This window comes from Saimiri boliviensis, chromosome 14, assembly GCF_048565385.1.
Source record: "Saimiri boliviensis isolate mSaiBol1 chromosome 14, mSaiBol1.pri, whole genome shotgun sequence".
Taxonomy (NCBI): domain Eukaryota; kingdom Metazoa; phylum Chordata; class Mammalia; order Primates; family Cebidae; genus Saimiri; species Saimiri boliviensis.
In genome coordinates, this window is record NC_133462.1 from 33,124,279 (window position 1) to 33,144,453 (window position 20,175).

General features: G+C 51.5%; 2 protein-coding genes across 2 annotated transcripts in view; both read left to right on the plus strand.

Annotated features, from left to right (window-relative positions):
* The first annotated feature begins 554 nt into the window (after positions 1 to 554).
* ASF1B (anti-silencing function 1B histone chaperone) lies at positions 555 to 18,120 on the plus strand. Its single transcript, XM_003941700.4, has 4 exons — positions 555 to 989; positions 10,070 to 10,185; positions 15,339 to 15,515; positions 16,884 to 18,120. Exons 1-4 carry the CDS (start codon positions 881 to 883, stop codon positions 17,088 to 17,090), a joined length of 609 nt encoding a protein of 202 aa, XP_003941749.1. The 5' UTR covers positions 555 to 880; the 3' UTR covers positions 17,091 to 18,120.
* Positions 18,121 to 19,905: 1,785 nt separating this feature from the next.
* The window catches only part of PRKACA (protein kinase cAMP-activated catalytic subunit alpha), a 28,739-nt gene continuing 28,469 nt past the window's right edge, over positions 19,906 to 20,175 (plus strand). The window contains exon 1 of the mRNA XM_010352492.3: positions 19,906 to 20,170. Within this exon, the coding sequence (XP_010350794.2) occupies positions 20,125 to 20,170 (46 nt within the window). The 5' untranslated portion in view covers positions 19,906 to 20,124. The remainder of the gene's footprint in view (positions 20,171 to 20,175) is intronic.

A 20,175-nucleotide genomic window follows, 5' to 3' on the forward strand; every position in this document is an offset into this window, starting at 1 on the left:
CCGCGTGACCGCCACTCCGAACGTTCACAACGTTCACAACGGACACATCTGCACCGCGAGGTCAGGAGCCAGCCACTCAGAAAAGCTCCGGCCAACGCTCACCTGTTGACAGACGCTGAGGCCGCAAACGCTCCTCCTCTCTCTTCACACTCCCCAGCATCGCGGTGACGTCCGACTTCCGCTTCTCTCCAGCGAATCGCCAGCTGAGTCTCCTTAGGCTCCCACTTTTATTACCAATCCAGCCAATCAACTCTCAAAAAACCCACTTTATCTCCGCCCCACTCCCTCCTGCCAATCACTGAGGGTGCGAGCACCGCCCTTCCCGCCTTCTTCAGCGAGCGCCGCGCGCCACCGCTCGGCGGTTGGCGGCGCTGCGCGCTACGGGATACATATCCCGGAATAGCGAGGCGAGGGGCGGGCCACGCCGGTGCGGGAACCCTCAGGATTGGCCAGCAGGAGGCCGGCGCTCTGACTCCGTCCACTCCTGCCGTTGACCTCCTAGTCGGAGACGCTGGGGATTGGTTCCCAGAGGACACGCCAAGAAGCCTGGAGGTGGTTCCGCCCGCCTCACGCTCTGCGGAGAGGGAGCTCCGCTCATTGGTCCGAGGAGTCTGGGCGCGCGCCCACTGGCGCTCCAGGATTGGCTAAGAGGGTGCGCGCGCCGCCAGGGAGCGTTGGCGGTGATTGGCCAGAGGGCGGAGGCCGGCTATTTGAAGGCGGCGCGCGTACGAGGTGCGCACTTCTGTCCGAAGAAGAGACTGGAGTGGATTTTGTCAACCCTACCCCGCTGATCCCGCTACCGGACCCAGACGCGGCCTCAGCCACAGCCCCTGGCCCTGCCCCTGCCCCTGTCCCTGCTGCGGCGCGGTGAGGCGAGGCGATGGCCAAGGTGTCGGTGTTGAACGTGGCGGTACTGGAGAACCCGAGCCCTTTCCACAGCCCCTTCCGGTTCGAGATCAGCTTCGAGTGCAGTGAAGCCCTGGCGGACGGTGAGGCTGGGCTTGTGCGGGTAATCCCCACCCCCGGGCCGACCCCGGCCTCCCCGCGGAAAACTGCTCCCATGGCCAACTTGATCTCTCCTATGAAACCCCTCGTCCTCCCTCTCCGCCAACCCCGATCTCCCCCAGCCCGCCGGTCAACCCGATGTCCGGGTGGAGACCACCCCCCCCCCCAGCCACCAGCCAACTCGGACCTCCCCGGGACTGCCTCCCCGACTGCCCACCTTGACCTTCCGGGTGGAGGCTTCCCGCTAGCCAACTTGGACATCCCAGGGATCTCCTTCACCACTGCCCGCCGCGACCTCCCCATAGGGATTAACGTCCCCCGCCCAAGCCCCATTTCCAGCGTGGGGAGCCTCATCCATCTTTTTTCTTTGGAGCTCTTCCGAGGTACCCATTTTCATGGACAGACCTTCTCGGCCTCCATTTCTTAACCCACGGAGATCTTCAGCCACCGTAGCTTCCCTGTGGCAAGACCCCTGTTTCGGCCACCCACCCATTTTTGCCCACTTAGACTCTTTCCTGTAGTGAGATATTCCCATCTCCCTTTTTCCCTCTGGAGACCCCACTCTGCAGCCCCTTCCCCTTTTCCCCGGGGGGAAATCCCAGCCATTTTCTATTTTCCCTTTGGAGACCTCTCCCGCAACTCCCTTCTCCCCCCACCGTGAAGACCCTCCCCTCCAGTAAACTTTTTTCCATATGAAAACCCGTCAACCCCTTGTCAAGACCACTCTCTCCCCCATCTTCCCATCTGTCTCCCAGCTATCCCCTCCCCAACCTGCCGATATTTCAACAACCCCACCCTCACCAATTGCTGCTGGTTTTCTACCCCAATGCACATACCCTGGAACCTGATTTCCCTCCTTCATTGGGGCCCAATCTCCTTATCCTTGAGCTCCCCCTGGGAAGGATGCTACGGTTTGCAGTAACTTGGTCTCACCAGCTCCCCTTCCCCACCCTCTTCTGTAGGCTTGGATAAACACACTGAGATCCGAGGGGTGGCACAGTCAGGCAGGCATTAGCTAGTTCGCCAGGTTTGCCCGCCCATTTCCAGCTGACTGACTGTAGCAATTCTTCGCTTTTTCTTTTCTTTTTTCTTTTCTTTTTTGAGAGAGTCTTGCTCTGTTGCCCAGGCTGGAGTGCAGTGGCACAATCTTGGCTCACTGCAACCTCAGCCTCCCGAGTAGCTGGGATTACAGGCGCCTGCCACTACGCCCGGCTAATTTTAGTATTTAGTAGAGGTGGGGTTTCACCACGTTAGCCAGGCTGGCTGCCAACTATCGACTGTAAGTGATCCACCTACCTCGTCCTCCCAAAATGCAGGGATTATAGGCACAGGCCACCACACCTGGCCAATTTTAGTATTTTTAGTAGAGGCAGGCTTTCACCATGTGGCCCAGGCTGGTCTCAAACTCCTGACCTTGTGATCCACCTGCCTCAGCCTCCCAGAGTGCTGGGATTACGGGCATGAGGCACTGCGCCTAGTTTTCTTCTTCTTTCTTCTTTCTTCTTCTTCCTTTCTTCTTCTTTTACATAGCTGGATAATCAGTGCCAAGCTTCCATCGCTTTTCATGGTCTGACCTAGTCTGGGGGTGGGTGGACTGGGCTGAGCTCTGACGGGCTCCAGCTTCAAACAGTCGGCTGGAGCTTGGAGGTCACAGATTCCTATGCATCTTTTCCATGGTGCTTCCGCAGAGGTACTTATTAATCTGTATGACTTAAAGGTGGACATGGTTCTCATCTCACAGATGAGAAGACAGGAGGCACAAAGCGCAAAAGACCTTTCAAGTCAAGGCTTGTACAAATCCAAAATCTAAGGTCACCCAGGGAGCCTTGGCACCACTAAAAGGCAAGTCCTGCTTTCAGGAAGAAGTACTCCATTAGGCCATTTTTCTACTTGGTGGGTAAAAGAGAAAAGGCAGCAGCAGCCAAGGAGGTGGCGATGCAGTGGCCTGTGAAGCCCGGGTGTGCTAACTAGTGCCTCTCAGGGTCAGGTGGGTGGTTTCCCCTCAAAGCTGATGGCGTGTATTAGCTTGGGGCTGACACAGTGAGATGCGGATGTGCTCCGGGTAGGCCAGTAGGTCTATCTCTTCCTGGTCTCTCTCAATCCTTTTTTAAATTAAGGAGTCTACTTGTGGCTAACTATAGAATAAGCCAAGTTAAATCCTTTCTGGAACAGGGCAGCGGGTAAATAAATAAATAAAGTGTAGAATGTCGCTGTGGAATAAGATTTAATTTAAAAGCCAGGAGGAGATGGAAGGAGGTAATAGGCTGAGGGATTCCCAGCTTCCAGACGGCAGATCGGGTTTCAATCAGCCTGTTTGTGTTCCTTGCATTTACAAATGGTGACGCGGTCATTATCCGGTACTTCTACTAGGAAGCCCCTGCCCTGTGACTTTACTAACTTATTTATAGAATTGGAGTCGGAAAGGCTAAAGTCAACCTGCTGGTAATTTTTTTTTTTTTTTTAGACAGAGTGTTGCTCTGTTGCCCAGGCTGAAGTGCAGTGGCATGATCTTGGCTCACCGCAACCTCTGCCTCCTGGGTTCAAGCAATTCTCCTGTCTCAGCCTCCTGAGTAGCTGGGATTACAGGCATGCACCACCACGGCTGGCTAATTTAGTAGAGATGAGATTTCACCATTTTAGTCAGGCTAGTCTCGAACTCCTGATCCACATGCCTCAGTCTCCAAAAGTGCTGGGATTACAGGCATGAGCCACCGCACCTGGCCCTGCTGGTCATTTTTTAATAGAAATGGAATGACTTCTCGAGGATCACACAGCCAGTTTATAGAAGTATTGTCACTAAGTTCTGAATCTAAGTTCTTTATCTTTGTTCCAATCCAGGGAAAGAAAAGAAGGATTCCCTATTTCAGGGGTGGAACATGGATAGGAATGACCACAGAATTTATTGCCAAATCAGGACACTCAAAACTCAGTAAAGCGGTGTGCTATTATTATTATTATTATTATTTTTGAGGTGGGGTCTAACTCTGTCACCCAGGCTAGAGTGCAGTGGCACGATCTCAGCTCACTGCAATCTCTACCGCCCAAGTTTAAGTGATTCCGTAGCCTCAGCCTCCCAGGTAGCTGGGACTACCAGCATGAGCCACCACGCCTGGCTAATTTTTGTATTTTTAGTAGAAACAAGGTTTCACCACGTTGGCCAGGCTGGTCTCAAACTCCTGACCTCAAGTGATCTGCCCGCCTCAGCCTCCCAAAGTGCTGGGACTACACTTTGAATCCCAAGCGCCCGGCCAGGGAATGCTATTGTTAATTGCACCTGGATGATAAATCTTTTCCTTCAGGATACTCAAGTGAGAAATCCTGGCTCTTCCAGTCCTAGGACTGTCTGTGACTGCTCTGCCAGCTTGCTTTCTGCCTCTTTCTGGCCTCCTCTCCATGAAATGAGAGAATCTGCCTCAATCTCAGCAGTGTCAACTGAAAATCTGACAAAACCCCTAATCCAGCTATGTGAGGTGGCTCATGCCTGTAATCCCAGCAATTTGGGATGCTAAGGAAGGAGGATTGCTTGAGCCCAGGAGTTTTAGGCCAGTCTGGGTAACAGTAAAACCTTGTCTCTACAGAAACATCAGAAAATTAGCCAGGCTTGGTGGCATATGCCTGTGGTCCCAGCTACTCAGGAGGCTGAAGTGAGAAGATTTCATGAGTCCAGCAGGTGAAGGCTGCAGTGAGCCAAGATTGCACCACTGCACTCCAGCCTGGACAAGAGAGCAAGAACCCATCTCAAAAAAAAAAAAAAAAAAAAAGAAAAGAAAAGAAAACCATGACCCTAACCTCTAAGCCCCAGTCGGGTGACCCCTGTTTCTCAAGGGCTGCAAGCCCCCTTTGCACTTTTATCTTCAACATCTGGAAATAGATGCTTCCAAGTCATAGAACCCAGATGTTCTGACCCAGAACTAACGCAGTGGTTATGGTAGCAGGGCTCATCTGTGGTTATCAACAAAGGCAAAAAAAAAAAAAAAAAAAAATTGGGGTGGGCAGCAACCTGGGTGATAGAGGTTGCAGTGAGCCGAGATTGTACCATGCACTCCAGCCTGGGTGACAGAGCAAGATTCTGTCAAAAAAAAAAAAAAGATGATTCTAATTGGCAGGCCTTTATTTTGATCATCTTCTACCTTCCATAGGCGGTCCTGTTACCCTCTATAACTCTTTTTTTTTTTTTTTTTTTTTTTTTGGAGACAGAGTCTCACTCTGTCACCCGGGCTGGAATGCAGTGGTGTGATCTCAGCTCACTGCAACCTCCACCTGCTGGGTTTAAGCAATTCTCCTGCCCCAGCTGCCCAAGTACCTGGGACTACAGATGCACGCTGCCATGACCAGCTAATATTTTGTATTTTTGTAGAGATAGGGTTTCATCGTGTTCCCCAGGCTGGTCTCGAACTCCTGAGCTCAGGCAGTCCATCTGCCTGCCTCAGCCTCCCAATGTGCTAGGATTATAGCCATGAGCATATAATACATAAAAAGCTGTAACACTTCCTTCTTTATTTCTTTTTCTCTGTCTCTTTCTTTTATTTATTTTTTTGGGACAGAGTCTTACTCTGTTGCCCAGGCTGGTGTGCAGTGGCATGATCTCTGCTCACTGCAATCTCTGCCATGTCCTGGGTTCAAGAACGTCTTATGCCTCAGCCTCCTGAGTAGTTGCAATTACAGGTGCACACCCAGCTAATTTTTTGTATTTCTAGTAGAGCTGGGTTTCACCATGTTGCTCAGGTTGGTCTTGAACTCCTGAACTCAGGCAGTCTGCCTGCCTCAGCCTCCCAAAGTGCTTGGATTACAGGCAAGAGTCACCACACGCAACCAGCTTCTGTAATTCTTGAGTCGGTATTTCTCTACAGCCCTCAGTTAATTCTCCAGTTTCTTTCTGACTGTGGTTGAAAGAGCCAGTTTAGCCTGTGTGCCTAACAGTCAACACAGTACATTTTTTCTTTTTCTTTTTTTCCCTTTGAGATAGGGTTTCTGTCGCCCACGCTGGAGTGCAGTGGCTCGATCATGATTAACTGCGGCCTTGAACTCCTAGGCTCAAGCGATCCTTCAACCTCAGCCTCCCAAATACGTGGGACCACAGACGTGCACTACCACACCCAGCTAATTATGTTGATTTTTTTTTTTTCTTTTTTTTTTCTGAGACAGGGTCTTGCTCTGTTGCCAGGCTGGAGTGCGGTGGTGCGATCTTGGCTCACTGCAACCTCTGCCTCCCGGGTTCAAGCAGTTCTCCTGCCTCAGCCTCCCTAGAAGCTGGGACTACAGGTGCACGCCACCATGCCCGGCTAATTTTTGTATTTTTAGTAAAGATGGGATTTTCACCATATTGGTCAGGCTGGTTTTGATCTCTTCACCTTGTGATCTGCCCTCTTTGGTAATGGGATTACGGGTATGAGCCACCGCTCCCAGCCAACTTTGTTGAGTTTTAGTAGAGTTGAAGTCTCTCACCATATTGCACGGGCCTATTTCTTTCAGTCAGTTTCCACATGCTCTTTGTTTAGGTTTTGCCAATTAGTATTGGCATACTAAATACTAAATATTCAGCTGGACAACATCAGGTGCTCATGGGTACACTTTAGACTTTTTAGTTTGCTCTCCCAGCATATGAATTAAACGTACCCATATGGGACGCTACTGGCTATGAGAGGAAAGGGCTAGAGGAAATATACCAAACCGACACAACTGCTTTGGAAAGGAAAGAGCCGGGCTGGCTTGTTTTTCTGTCTTCCCCTAACTTGATTCTAGTTGTGTCACTGCTTGTAACAAAAATAAATCAACAGGCTGGGCATGGTGGCTCAGACAAATCCCATCATTTTGGGAGGCCAAGGCAGGAGGATTGCTTGAGACCAGGCTGGGCAACGAAGCAAGACCCCATCTCTAAAATATATATATAAAAATTAGCTGGGCGCAGTGGCTCACACCTGTAATCCCAACACTTTGGGAGGCTGAGGCGGGCAGATCACAAGGTCAGGGGTTCGCAACCAGCCTGACCAACATGGTGAAACCCCATCTCTACTTAAAAATACAAAAATTATACTGATATTCAGAGACCAGATCACTAAAAAAAAGAGAACAGAAAAAAAAAAAAATACAAAAGTTAGCCTGGCATGGTGGTACAAACCTATAATCCCAGCTACTTGGGAGGCTGATGCAGGAGAATTGCTTGAACCCAGGAGGCGGATGTTGCAGTAGCCGAGAGTGTGCCAATGCACTCCAGCCTGGGCGACAGCAAGACTCTGTCTCAAAAATAAATACATAAATAAAGTAAAAATTACCTAGGCATGTGGCACAAGCCTGTGGTCCCAGCTACTTGGGAGGTTAAGGTAGGAGAATCGCTTAAACACAGGAGTTTGTGGCTGTAGTGGGCTGTGATTATGCCACTGCACTCCGGCCTGTGTGACAGACCAAGACCCCATCTCTAGGGGGATAAAAGTTAATTTCCTCCCTGCAAATAATGAGAGGCTAAGGCTGGGCCTGGTGGCTCACGCCTGTAATCCCAGCACTTTGGGAGGCCAAGGCAGGTGGATCACAAACAAGGTCAGGAGTTCGAGACCATCCTGATCAATATGATGAAACTCCTTCTGTACTACAATTAAAATACTTGGGAAGCTGAGACAGAAGAATAGCTTGAACCAAGGAGGCAGAGGTTTCAGCGAGCCGAGATCACACCACAACACTACAGCCTGGGTGACAGAGCAAGACTCCATCTCAAAATAATAATAATAAGAGGCTAGTATGACCAAACCCCACTGAGTTCAGTGGTCGCCTGTATCCTACAGACCTGCTATAGGGTTCCTGAGTGAAACCACAAAGGGACAGGCAGCTAAAGCATCAGAGAAGGGCTTGGGGCTCAGGTAACAAATCTCTACAGTCATGAGCCGGCAGCAGTATACTTCCAAAGTTGGATGCACTTGTGGGACAGTGGACCAAGGAACAGGGCAGCTTCTGAGAGAGTTTGCTTCCTGTGAAAATCACAGCTTGTGAAACTTCCCCCAGCTGCTAGAGCTGAAGGGTTGTGTAATTTCTAAAGAGCTGAAAATAAGCTTCAAGCCTCTTGCCAAGCCTCCTTGTACTAACATGACCTTGCCCCTGATACACTTGGACCTCCTGCAAGAGGCCGTGGTCACTGGGAATTTCCTGTGATTGACGGGCCGGGCCTCTGTAAGCACTTTGCTTTCATCTCCATGGAGCATATTCAAGCGATGGGGCTCCCCATCCGGATGGCGTGCAAGAGTTAAGGTTTGAGGCTGGGCGCAGTAGCTCACGCCTGTAATCCCAGCACTTTGGGAGGCCAAGGCAGGTGAATCACCTGAGGTCAGGAGTTCAAGACCAGCCTGGCCAACATAGTGAAACTCCATCTCTACTAAAAATACAAAAGTTTAGCCAACTGTGGTGGCAGATGCCTGTAATTCCAGCTTCTCAGGAGGCTGAGACAGGAGAATTGCTTGAACCCAGGAGGCAGAGGTTGCAGTGAGCCAAGATCCCACCACTGCACTCCAGCCTGGGCAACAAGAGTGAAGCCTCCATCTCAAAAAAAAGCAGGGGAGGGTTTGGAGGAACACCCCGGATGCTGCATTTGCTGACTGAGTTGCCCAAATGTCTCTAAGTAGGCATGACTTGGTGCCAGATCTGGAAGACCAGGGTGGCTGGCTCCCTGAGCAGCCTTACCTTCCCCCTCCTGCCTGCTGGCTCTCCTGCCGGATTGGAATCTGCCGCCCTGTCCCAGTTGTCGAGGGATCCACTCCGTTGAGTGGCACCGGTCCCTGTGTGTGAAAGAGGATGCTGCTTCCTATCCCAGCACCCAGTGGGCAGAGCCCTGAAATGGCCCAACTCCCTGCCATTCCCTTCGCGGCATGGCTGTGTCACGTGGCTCTTAATTCAACCTCTGCCATACAGTTCACGCTCAGGCCGTGAGAGGCCCAGGTTTCCCCAGAGGTACAGTCAAGGTCACTTGTCATAGCTAGGCCTACAAAACAGAATTCCCTAATGGAAGTAGAGCTTCATGCCCATCTCTGCATTCAGGACTGCAGTGCCTGACATTAATGCCTCACAGATGGAATAAGAATCTGTCTAAAATTACCACGAGGCGGGTACAGCAGCCCACACCTGTAATCCCAACACGGTGAGAGGCTGAGGCAGGAGGATCACTCAAGCCCAGCAGGTTGAGGCTACAGTGAGCCATGATCATGCCACTGAACTCCAGCCTGGGCAACAGAGGGAGACTGTCTCAAAAAATAAATAAAAATAAAATTAATAAAAGACCTGGCCAGCTGCAGTGGCTGACACCTGTAATCCCACTACTTTGGAAGGCTGAGGCAGGCAGATCACTTGAGGTGAGGAGTTGGATACCCGCCTGGCTAACATGGCAAAACCCCATCTCTACTAAAAATACAAAAAAGGCTGGGTGTGGTGGCTCACACCTTAATCTCACCACTTTGAGAGGCTGAGGTAGGCAGATCACTTGAAGTCAGGAGTTGGATACCAGCTTGGCTAACATGGCAAAACCCCATCTCTACTAAAAATACAAAAAAAAAAAAAAAAAAGGCCAGATGCGGTGGCTCATACCTGTAATCCCAGCACTTTGTAAGGCGGAGGTGGGTGGATCACCTGAGGTCAGGAGTTCAAAACCAGCCTGACCAACATGGTAAAACCCCGTCTCTACTAAAAATTTAAAAATCTACCAGGCATAGTGGTGGGCTCCTGTAATTCCAGCTACTCAGGAGGCTGAGATAGGAGAATTACTTGAACCTGGGAGGCAGAGATTGCAGTGAGCCAAGATCACGCCATTGCACTCCAGCCTGGGTGACAAGAGTGAAACTCTGTCTCAAAAAAAAATTAGCCAGGTATGGCAGTGGGCGCCAGTATTCCCAGCCACTCCGGAGGCTGAGGTATGAGAATCACTTGGATCTGGGAGGTGGAGGTTGCAGTGAGCTGAGATCACATCACTGTACTCCAGCCTGGGTGACAGAACGAGACTCCATCTCAAAAAAAATTATATAAGACCCTTTCACTGCCTTATTTTGCTGTCAAGCTATTTCAACTCGTTAACTCTCCTATGTCCTTGCAGACCTGGAGTGGAAGATCATTTATGTTGGCTCAGCTGAGAGTGAGGAGTTTGATCAGATCCTAGACTCGGTGCTGGTGGGCCCTGTGCCAGCAGGGAGACACATGTTTGTCTTTCAGGTAAGAAAGATGAGGCCTTAGGCCTCAGCCCTTGACTTCTAGAGACATCCTCTTTTACCTGAAATCCCATAGAGTGCTAGGAATCAAAAGTTCAAGTTCAGCTGTGTGCAGGGCCTCACACTTAGAGACCCAGCTACTCCAGAGATCAAGGTGAGAGGACTGCTTGAGCCCAGGAGTCTAAGGCTGCAGTGAACTATGATTGAGCCACTGTACTCCAGCCAAGGCAACACAGTGAGACCCTGTCTCTTAAAAAAAAGAACAAAACAAGTATTAAAAAAATAAATAGGGCTGGGCATGGTGGCTCACGCCTGTAATCCCAGCACTTTGGGAGACTTAGGTGGGTGGATCACAAGGTCAGGAGTTCAAGACCAGCCTGACCAACATGGTGACAACCCATCCCTACTAAAAATACAAAAATTAGCTGGGCATGGTGGCATTTGCCTGTAATCCCAGCTACTCAGGAGGCTGAGATGGGAAAATCGCTTGAACCCAGGAGGTGAAGGTTGCAGTGAGCTGAGATCACGCCATTGCATTCCAGCCTGGGGAACAGGGCGAGACTCTGTCTCAAAAAAAAAAAAAAAAGAAGAGAAAAAAAAATTTTTTTTTCTTTTTTTTTTTAATAAATAGAGGCTGGGTGCAGTGACTCACACCTATAATCCCAGCACTTTGGGAGGCCAGGGTGGGAGGATTGCTTGAGGCCAGGGGTTTGAGACCAGCCTGGGCAATATAGTGAGACCCCCATCTCTACAAAAAATTTTATTTTATTTTATTTTATTTTATTTTATTTTATTTTATTTTTTCCCCCCAAAACAACTTGACTTTATTTAGCTCATTGTTTGTTTAAAATTAGAATATCTGGCATTAAAAACAATGGGCTTAAATTCTTAAGGCAACAAACAAACAGGAAATCCAGTTCTTTATATGCATTCTCCTAACTTTTAATTGGTGGCAACTGATTTTAACCATTTTTTGAATAGGCAAACACCAAAATGTCAGAACGTTTAAAGTACAATGAAAAGGATACCTGTCATTCCAGATATCCACCATTCTCAAATTTCTGTTTATCCTTCCAGAGAACTGTAATGTCTTTTTCACATAGATTATAGCATAACACATACATTTTTCTGCATTTGGCTTTCATATCTTCGCAATATTTCCACACCAATTCATAAAGAACTCTTAACCCATTTTTACAACATTATAGTATTCCATCACATGGCTGGGCTATAAAGGAATATATCCCAGATCGATAAACACTTGAGTTCTTTTTTTTTTTTTTCTGGAGACGGAGTTTCGCTCTTGTTACCCAGGCTGGAGTGCAATGGCGCGACCTCGGCTCACCGCAACCTCCGCCTCCTGGGTTCACGCAATTCTCCTGCCTCAGCCTCCTGAGTAGCTGGGATTACAGGCACGTGCCACCATGCCCAGCTAATCTACAAAAAATTTTAAAACCGGCAGAGCACGGTGGTGTACGCCCTGTAGTCTCAGCTACTCAGGAGGCTGAGGTAGGAGGATCACTTGAGCCTGGGAGGTAGAAGCTGCAATGAACCAAGACCACACCACGGCACTCCAGCCTGGGCAACAGAGTGAGACAGTCTCAATCAATAAATAAAAAAAATTTTTTTACGTTCAGGTTTAAATCCTAGTTCTGTCAGGAACTATTTGACCTCTCAGGCTTTCAGGCCCTTTCTTCCCCCACCTCTGTGTCACAGCTGCCACTGATTGACAGTCAATTCTCATTATTCACAAGAGCTGTGTTCTATAAAGTTACCACAAACACTGAATTAATGAATACTGAACCATTGCCCCAGGGGAAATACAGGGGTAGATTCTTGGAAGTCGAGTTTTGTCAGCCAGTCAATACATAAACTTGTATGTGTGTTTATGTATTGACTGGCTGTTGAAAAGACACCAGGCTGGGCACGGTGGCTCACGCCTCTAATCCCAGCACTTTTAGAGGCCAAGGTGGATGGATCACCTGAGGTGCGGAATTGAAGACCAGCCTGACCAACATGGTGAAACCCTGTCTCTACTAAAAATACAAAAATTAGCCAGGCATGGTGGTGCACAACTGTAATCCCAGCTACTCAGGAGGCAAATCCTCCAGATGGGGGAGAATCGCTGGAATCCGGGCGGCAGAGATTGCAGTTAGCCGAGATTGCACCACTACACTCCAGCCTGAGTGACACGTCAAGTAATATATACTGTGGTTCATTTATGTTCAGCTCACAGCCCACAGCACTCTCACTCGCTCCCGAAGCCTGCTCTAACACGCATTTTTCCCTAAGGCCTTTCCTGCACCCTGTGCTGCACTTCAGCACTACAGTTGGGTGCTGTCACAGATGGCAAACTCACCAAGAAAAAGCACAATGGGAAAAAATTAGCACTAAGTAGACTGAAGAAGGGACACTCGTTCACAATAAGAGCTGAGACTGGAAGGCAGGGTGTTGCCTTGTTTGACCTCAGGTGGGAACAGGTAGGGTGGGTAACTCCACAGTTTTTCCCTGCTCTGTGCATGTCTGCAAATGACATGAAAGCACTGCAAGTCTTCATCTTGGGGTTACAAATGAATGTGGCAAGTAGGTGAATTATGAGGACCCGTGAATAATGAGGACAGACTGTAACTCCTAAATGGCTCTCATGCAGCACCCCTAGGTTGCCAAATGTATATTCTGGCCAGATGTGGTGGCCTCCAGCACTTTGGGAAGCAGAGGCAGGAGGATTGCATAAGGCCAGGAGTCCCAGGGCCACTTAGTGAGACAGCCCCATCTCTACAAAAAATAAAAAAATCAGCTAGGTGTGGTGGCACACATCTGTGGTCCCAGCTACTTGGGAGGCTGAAGCTGGAGGCTTGCTTGAGTGAGAGTTTGAGGCTACAGTGAGCTATGAGTGTACCTCTGCACTGCATTCTGGGTGACAGAATGAGACCCCTCTCTATAAAAAATTAAAAAATTAGCTGTAGTGATGCAGGCCTGTAGTACCAGCTACTAGGGAGATTGAAGCAGAAGACTCACTTGAGACTGGCTGGGGCAGTGGCTTATGCCTGTAATTCTAACACTTTGGGGAGGCTGGGGCGGGCGGATCACTTGGGGTCAAGAGTTCAAGACTGGCCTGGCCAATATGGTAAAACCCTGTCTCTACTAAAAAATACAAAAATTAGCTGGGTGTGGTGGTACACATCTGTAATCCCAGCTACTTGGGAGACTAAGGCACAAGAATCGCTTGAATGGGAGGCAGAGGTTGCAGTGAGCTGAGATTGTGCCACTGCAATCCGGCCTGGGCGATGGAGTGAGACCATCTCAGAAAAAAAAAAAAGGCTCGCTTGAGCCCAGGAGTTTACAGTAGTGACCTGTGATTGCGCCAGTGTACTCCAGTCTGGATGACAGAGTAAGACCTGATCTCTTAAGAAAATATAAAGCAGAAATGGAGATTCTGAGCTCTCCAGGTGATTCTCTGGGAGCTTCTGCTCTGATTCACTCCCTTACCTCCATCACTGCTGTTAATGCCCTAATACAAGCTACCACATCGCATCTAAGCCCCTCAGCCACCACTATCAAATCCACCGACAGGCTCTATCTACTCAACTATCAAGACCAGCCTCCTGGGTGTGCAACCCAGGCAGCCACACAGGACCCCATACTTGGTGCGATTCTCTGCTGTCACCGTCTGACGCCTAACAGCTTTTCCAGAGGGGCCTGGTGTTTTCATTTTGCACTGGTTTTATTTTGCACCAATTACATGGCTGGTCTTGTTTGCAGCAGCACACCCTGAATCTCCTTCACTGCCTGGTCTAGGCCAAGGCCACTGCCTCTCCAGGATGACTGGCGTCAGCCTTCTGCTTCTGCTACAGCCTCCTCCGCACATTGCCAGAGTCTTCTTTTCAGACCACAAGAATGATGTGGCACTTAACCTCCTGCTAACTCTCTTGCCCTTTCCCAATCCCTTATCTGGCTCCTGAGTGGCCTGATATCCACCTGCCCCACCTGTTCAGCTTCATGCCATTGTCCCCTGGCTGACCACACTCCTCCACACGCCCCTTCCTGCCACGGTCAATGTTTTATAGTCATTTGTGGGGTTGATTCTGTCTTTCCATCAGTTGACAACTGCTGGCGGGGCACCATGGCTCACGCCTGTAATCCCAGCCCTTTGGGAGGCCACCTTGGTCCCAGCTGCTTGGGAGGCTGAAGCAGAAGGATTGCTTGAGCCCAGGAGTTCAAGGATGCAGTGAGCCATGATGGCGCCACTGCACTCCAGCCTGGGTGACAGAGGAAGACTCTATATCCAAAAAAAAAAAAAGCCAGGCGAGGTGGCTCACACCTGTAATCCCAACACTTTGGGAGGCCGAGGTGGGTGGATCACCTGAAGTCAGGAATTTAAGACCAGCCTGGCCAACACATTGAAGTCCCATCTCTACTAAAAATACAAAAAAAAAGGCCGGGCGCGGTGGCTCAAGCCTGTAATCCCAGCACTTTGGGAGGCCGAGGCGGGTGGATCACGAGGTCGAGAGATCGAGACCATCCTGGTCAACATAGTGAAACCCCGTCTCTACTAAAAATACAAAAAACTAGCTGGGCGTGGTGGCGCGTGCCTGTAATCCCAGCTACTTAGGAGGCTGAGGCAGGAGAATTGCCTGAGCCCAGGAGGCGGAGGTTGCGGTGAGCCGAGATTGCGCCATTGCACTCCAGCCTGGGTAACAAGAGCAAAACTCGGTCTCAAAAAAAAAAAAAAAAAAAAAAAAAAATACAAAAAAAAAAATTAAAAATAATTAAAAAAAAAAAAAAGGCTGAGCTGGTGGTGCATGCCTGTAATCCCAGCTACTCGGGAGGCTGAGGCAGGAGAATTGCTTGAACACAGAGGCAGAGTTTGCAGTGAGACAAGACTGTGCCATTGCACTCCAGCCTGGGTGACAGAGCGAAACTCCGTCTCAAAAAAACAAACAAAAAAAATCAGCCAGGTGTGGTGGTATGCGCCTGTAGTCCCAGCTGCCTGTGAGGCTGAGGCAGAACTGCTTGAACGTGAGCGACAGAAGCAGAAAAAAAGCTGAGGGCAGAGCATACTTTTTGTTCAGTAAATATGTGTTGCTTGGAATCTTTGTGTTAATGCTGTTGAGACATGGCTGTGGCACTGCTAAGGCCTAGGATGTGTCTCCCTAGGCCGACGCCCCCAACCCATCCCTCATCCCAGAGACTGATGCTGTGGGTGTGACCGTGGTCCTCATCACCTGCACCTACCACGGACAGGAGTTCATCCGAGTGGGGTACTACGTCAACAATGAGTACCTCAACCCCGAGCTGCGGGAGAACCCGCCCATGAAGCCAGACTTCTCTCAGGTGGGGTCTCTTTCCACTTCCTGATTCCCACGGGCAGTTCCTTATACTTGGGAGGAGTTCAGCCATGCAAATTGGGAGTCAAGGTCTCTTCGTAAGGTTTTCAAGTAATGTTCAGTTCTTACCGTACTTAGAGCAGGAGAAAGAGCTCTTTGTTTCTCAAAGGCATGTCTTAGAGAATTAAGATTAGATAGGCAAGCTCAGGCAACATTGCGAGACCCTGTCTCTACCCAACAAAAAAGTGAGCCAGACGTGGGTAGCGTGCTCTACTCTGGAGGCTGAGGTGGGAGAATCACTGGAGCCCAGGAGTTTGAGGCTGCAGTGAGCTCAGATCGTGCCAGCACATTCCAGCCTGGCCAACAGTAGGACTGTCCCTTAAAAAAAAAAAAAAAAGGGACTGGGTGCGGTGGCTCAAGCCTGTAATCCCAGCACTATGGGAGGCCGAGGCAGGTGGATCACGAGGTCAAGAGATCGAGACCATCCTGGTCAACATGGTGAAACCCGGTCTCTACTAAAAATACAAAAAATTAGCTGGGCATGGTGGCGCGTGCCTGTAATCCCAGCTACTCAGGAGGCTGAGGCAGGAGAATTGCCTGAACCCAGGAGGCGGAGGTTGCCGTGAGCCGAGATCGCACCATTGCACTCCAGCCTGGGTAACAAGAGTGAAACTCTGTCTCAAAAAAATAAAATAAAATAAAAGATAGGTCCTGGGCCAGGCACAGTGGCTCACACCTATAATCTCAGCACTTTGGGAGGCCAAGGCGGGTAGATCACCTGAGGTCAGGAGTTTGAGACCAGCCTGGCCAACATGGTGAAACCTCATCTCTACTAAAAATAGAAAAATGAGCTGGGTGTGGCACCATGCACCTGTAGTCCCAGCTACACAAGAGGTTGAGGCAGGAGAGTTGCTTGAATCCGGAGGCAGAGGTTGCAGTGAGCCAAGATTGCACCATTGCACTCCAGCCTGGACAACAAAAGCAAAACTCTGTCTCAAAAAAAAAAAAGAAAAGATAGGTCCTGGTCCTAAATCAGGCGTCCCCAGACTTTTTACACAGGGGGCCAGTTCACTGTCCCTCAGACCGTTGGAGGGCTGCCACATACTGTGCTCCTCTCACTGACCACCAATGAAAGAGGTGCCCCTTCCTGAAGTGCGGCTGGGGGCCGGATAAATGGCCTCAGGGGTCCGCATGCGGCCCACGGGCCGTAGCTTGGGGACGCCTGCCCTAAATTATGGTGCACATGTGTTTTCTGGAGTTCCACCTATAGGTCTGCTCTTGCTGGGCTTGAGATGAGTGATTGGGGATGTCCTGGCTCTGTGGGAGCAAGGAGAGGGCATGCCAACAAGGACTGACATTCCTCTTCCTGCCCCAGCTCCAGCGGAACATCTTGGCCTCGAACCCCCGGGTCACCCGCTTCCACATCAACTGGGACAACAACACGGACAGGCTGGAGGCCATAGAGAACCAGGACCCCTCCCTGGGCTGCGGTCTCCCACTCAGCTGCACTCCTATCAAGGGCCTAGGCCTCCCGGGCTGCATCCCTGGCCTCCTCCCTGAGAACTCCATGGACTGCATCTAACTGCCGGAACCAAGAGTGTCCCACCACACTGGCAGGGGCCACCCAGGCCTCCCAGCGAGTCCTGCAGGGCCCATCTAGAGGACTTTGGGGGCCATCAGCTGCATCCGGGCCTGTCAAACTCAGCCCCTAGGAAAGAACAGGCCTCAGGTCTTCCCCAGTCCTGGCTGAGAAGGATGATCTCACTTCTGTACAGGCTTATAAGAAGCAGGTACTTCAGTTCTTAATTCATTCTGATTTGTGTTCTTTTCGCCTTCCACACACATCATCAATTCTACCTGAGGCCATTGCGCCACTGTGCGCCCTTGAGTGCCACAGACCCAGAGCTTTCCCACAGACCTCCCTGGCCCGAGTAGTGACTTACCTACTCGGTCAGTGCCTGCCAAGTTTCTGGTCCTGCTGAGCCAAAGGCTGTCATTCCTTTGTCTTCCCACACATCTGAGCGGATCCACTCTAGCCTTTAGTACCACAGGCAAGAAATCTTGGTCAGTAGGTAGACTCGGATCCCATTTCCATCCTGCTCCCAGGAAGATTCTTGGGTCTTCAATCCAGCAGCCCCTGGAAAACTCTATTCCCAGAGGTATGATCAGCAGGATGCTGAGGAACCATGTTGCCTTTCCTGTCAATCACAGCCACTCTCCTGTTATCTCCTAAAGGGATCTGGCTTTCCCTGGAGGCTGCCATGGTTGGAAGATGGTATCAGAGGGCCCTGGCTGTGCAGTCTGTCTCCGGGTCAGCCCTCTGCCTCTGGCTGCCTTAATTGCCCTCTGCTAAGACCAGGGTGATTTCAAGCCAGGGAAGCAACTGGGACTCTGAAAACCGTCCCACCCCAGCCCGCTCCCCCTCTCTGTGCCCCGGTTCCCTCTCTGCCATGTGGATGCTGTTGAGATTGCTGTTTGTATATTATTAAAATGTTTTTATATTAAAAAATATTTGGTTGGTCTGAAAATTTAAAGCACTTCGTTTAGAATGTTTGTGCTTTTGTCTCGGGTGGGCTGAGGCAACTAACTGTCCACTCTCCCCCAGAGGTGGCCTGTTGCCTGTCTAGTGGGTGGGCTGTCCCATATCTTCTTCCCACCTTCCCACTCCAGTCTTAATTGGTTCTACAGTTGTATTCTAGACAGGTTCCATTCCAGGAAGGGTTTTTCTTTGTCAAAACAAGCAAACCAGCTGTCCTGCATATAGATTATAATCAGTGATTTTTCAGACTTTGCCCTTGACCCATAGGAAGAAATCAACATCGTGATCCTAACACGCAAACAGCAACGCTTTTGTTAAATTTTACTAGACCTTACCATGTAACCATCCAGAGGCGGAGTGGTCAGCCATTTCCCGGTAATTCATAGAAAGGCCCTGACCCTCCCTGGAACTGTGGTTGACCTGGGACTGCAGTTGACCTGGGACTGCAGGTTTGGGCTATTCAAGTCTAAGCAGCAGATGGGCTTGTAGTTCTGAGCCCAGCTAGCCCTCCCGAGTCGGGGTGACCTGCCTTCTTCCGTCTCCTGGCAGCGCCCCAGTCCCCTCGCTGCCATGTGGATGGTCTTGTGATTGCTGTTTGTATATTAAAATGTTTTTATATTAAAAAAAATGTAAAAAGCACTCCTCGTCAGTGCTTCTCAATCAGGAGCAGTTCTGACCCGCAAGAGCACATTCACCAATGTCGGGAGACCGTGGTTGCCACGGCCAGCAGGAATAGGAGGGGCTCCTAGCATCCAGTGGGTAGAGGCGGGGATGTTGTTTAACACCTAGTGTGCACAAGACACCCCCCAGCAGAGAATGATCCAGCCCCACCCCCGCCGTCAGTAGTGTCGCAGTTGGGAAACCCAGACTGTCGGCTAGGTGTGTACTGAAAGAGAATCCGAAGGAAGGGCAGGTTCCCTTTGCATTGCCCAGACAGGAAATACAGACGGGGAATGGGAGCAGGGAATCTGCCTGGCTGTACCCCAGATTCTTCATCTGTGCAATGGGAGTGATGATGGTAGCACCTACGCGATGGGAGTGTGGTGCGAAGGAGCGTTAAGTGGGTGCCAGCTCTTACTACTGGCAGGAGCCCAGGGCTGGGGCCCAGCAAAGGGCTGGACACGGAGCGCCCCCTCTCAGCCACCCTTTGCGCCGGGGCCGGCATCCTCCTGCCTGCAGCTGAGAAAACCCAGAAGCCCCCGCGGCCTGGCCCCCAAGCAGGTCTGGCCACCACCGCTGCCCAGCGCCAGGCCTTATGAATGACGCCGGCTGCGGCCGGGCGACCTCTGACCCGCGTGCCGGTCGCTCCCCCTCCCGGTCGCTCCCCCTCCCCCACTGGCAGGTGGACGGCGGCTGCGCCGGGCAGGCAGCGACGCCAACCCCGGCTGGCCGACAGCCGCTGCCGCACTGGGCGGGGGCGGGGGACTGCGGCGCGCGCGAGGCCGGCCGGGCGCCCGCCGGGGCCGCCTCCTGAGCCTCCGAGCGCTGCGCGGCCGCCCGCCAGCCTCCGCCGCTCCGCCCCGCCGTCCCGGGCCCGCAGACTGCGCCTCCGCCCCGCCCTCTCACCCCCGGACTGACACTGAGCGTTCTACTAGGTGCTTGCGGGACAGCGCGCCTCCGCCAATCGGCGGCCTCGCGGGGCGGACCCCGGGACCTTTCCAGCTTCTTGGCCAATCGGACGCGTCTGCCCGCCCAGCTGCGGCCTCGCGAGTGTGTGAATGGCCGAGAGTCCCCGGTGTACGTCACGAGGCTGAGAGCCTATAGTGGCTCGGCCTTCCCGAGGGATGACCAATGGACGGCGGCGCGGAGCCGTCAGTCAGGGCGTCCTAGGCCAATGAGCGGCGGGCTGCGGGGGCGTCACGGACAGCAGCAGCGGACTTGGGCTGAGGTTCCCGGGCGGGCGGGCGCGGAGAGACGCGGGAAGCAGGGGCTGGGCGGGGGTCGCGGCGCCGCAGCTAGTGCAGCCAGCCCGAGGGCCGCCGCCGCCGCCGCCGCCCAGCGCGCTCCGGGGCCGCCGGCCGCCGCCAGCACCCGCCGCGCCGCAGCTCCGGGACCGGCCCCGGCCGCCGCCGCCGCGATGGGCAACGCCGCCGCCGCCAAGAAGGGCAGCGAGCAGGAGAGCGGTGAG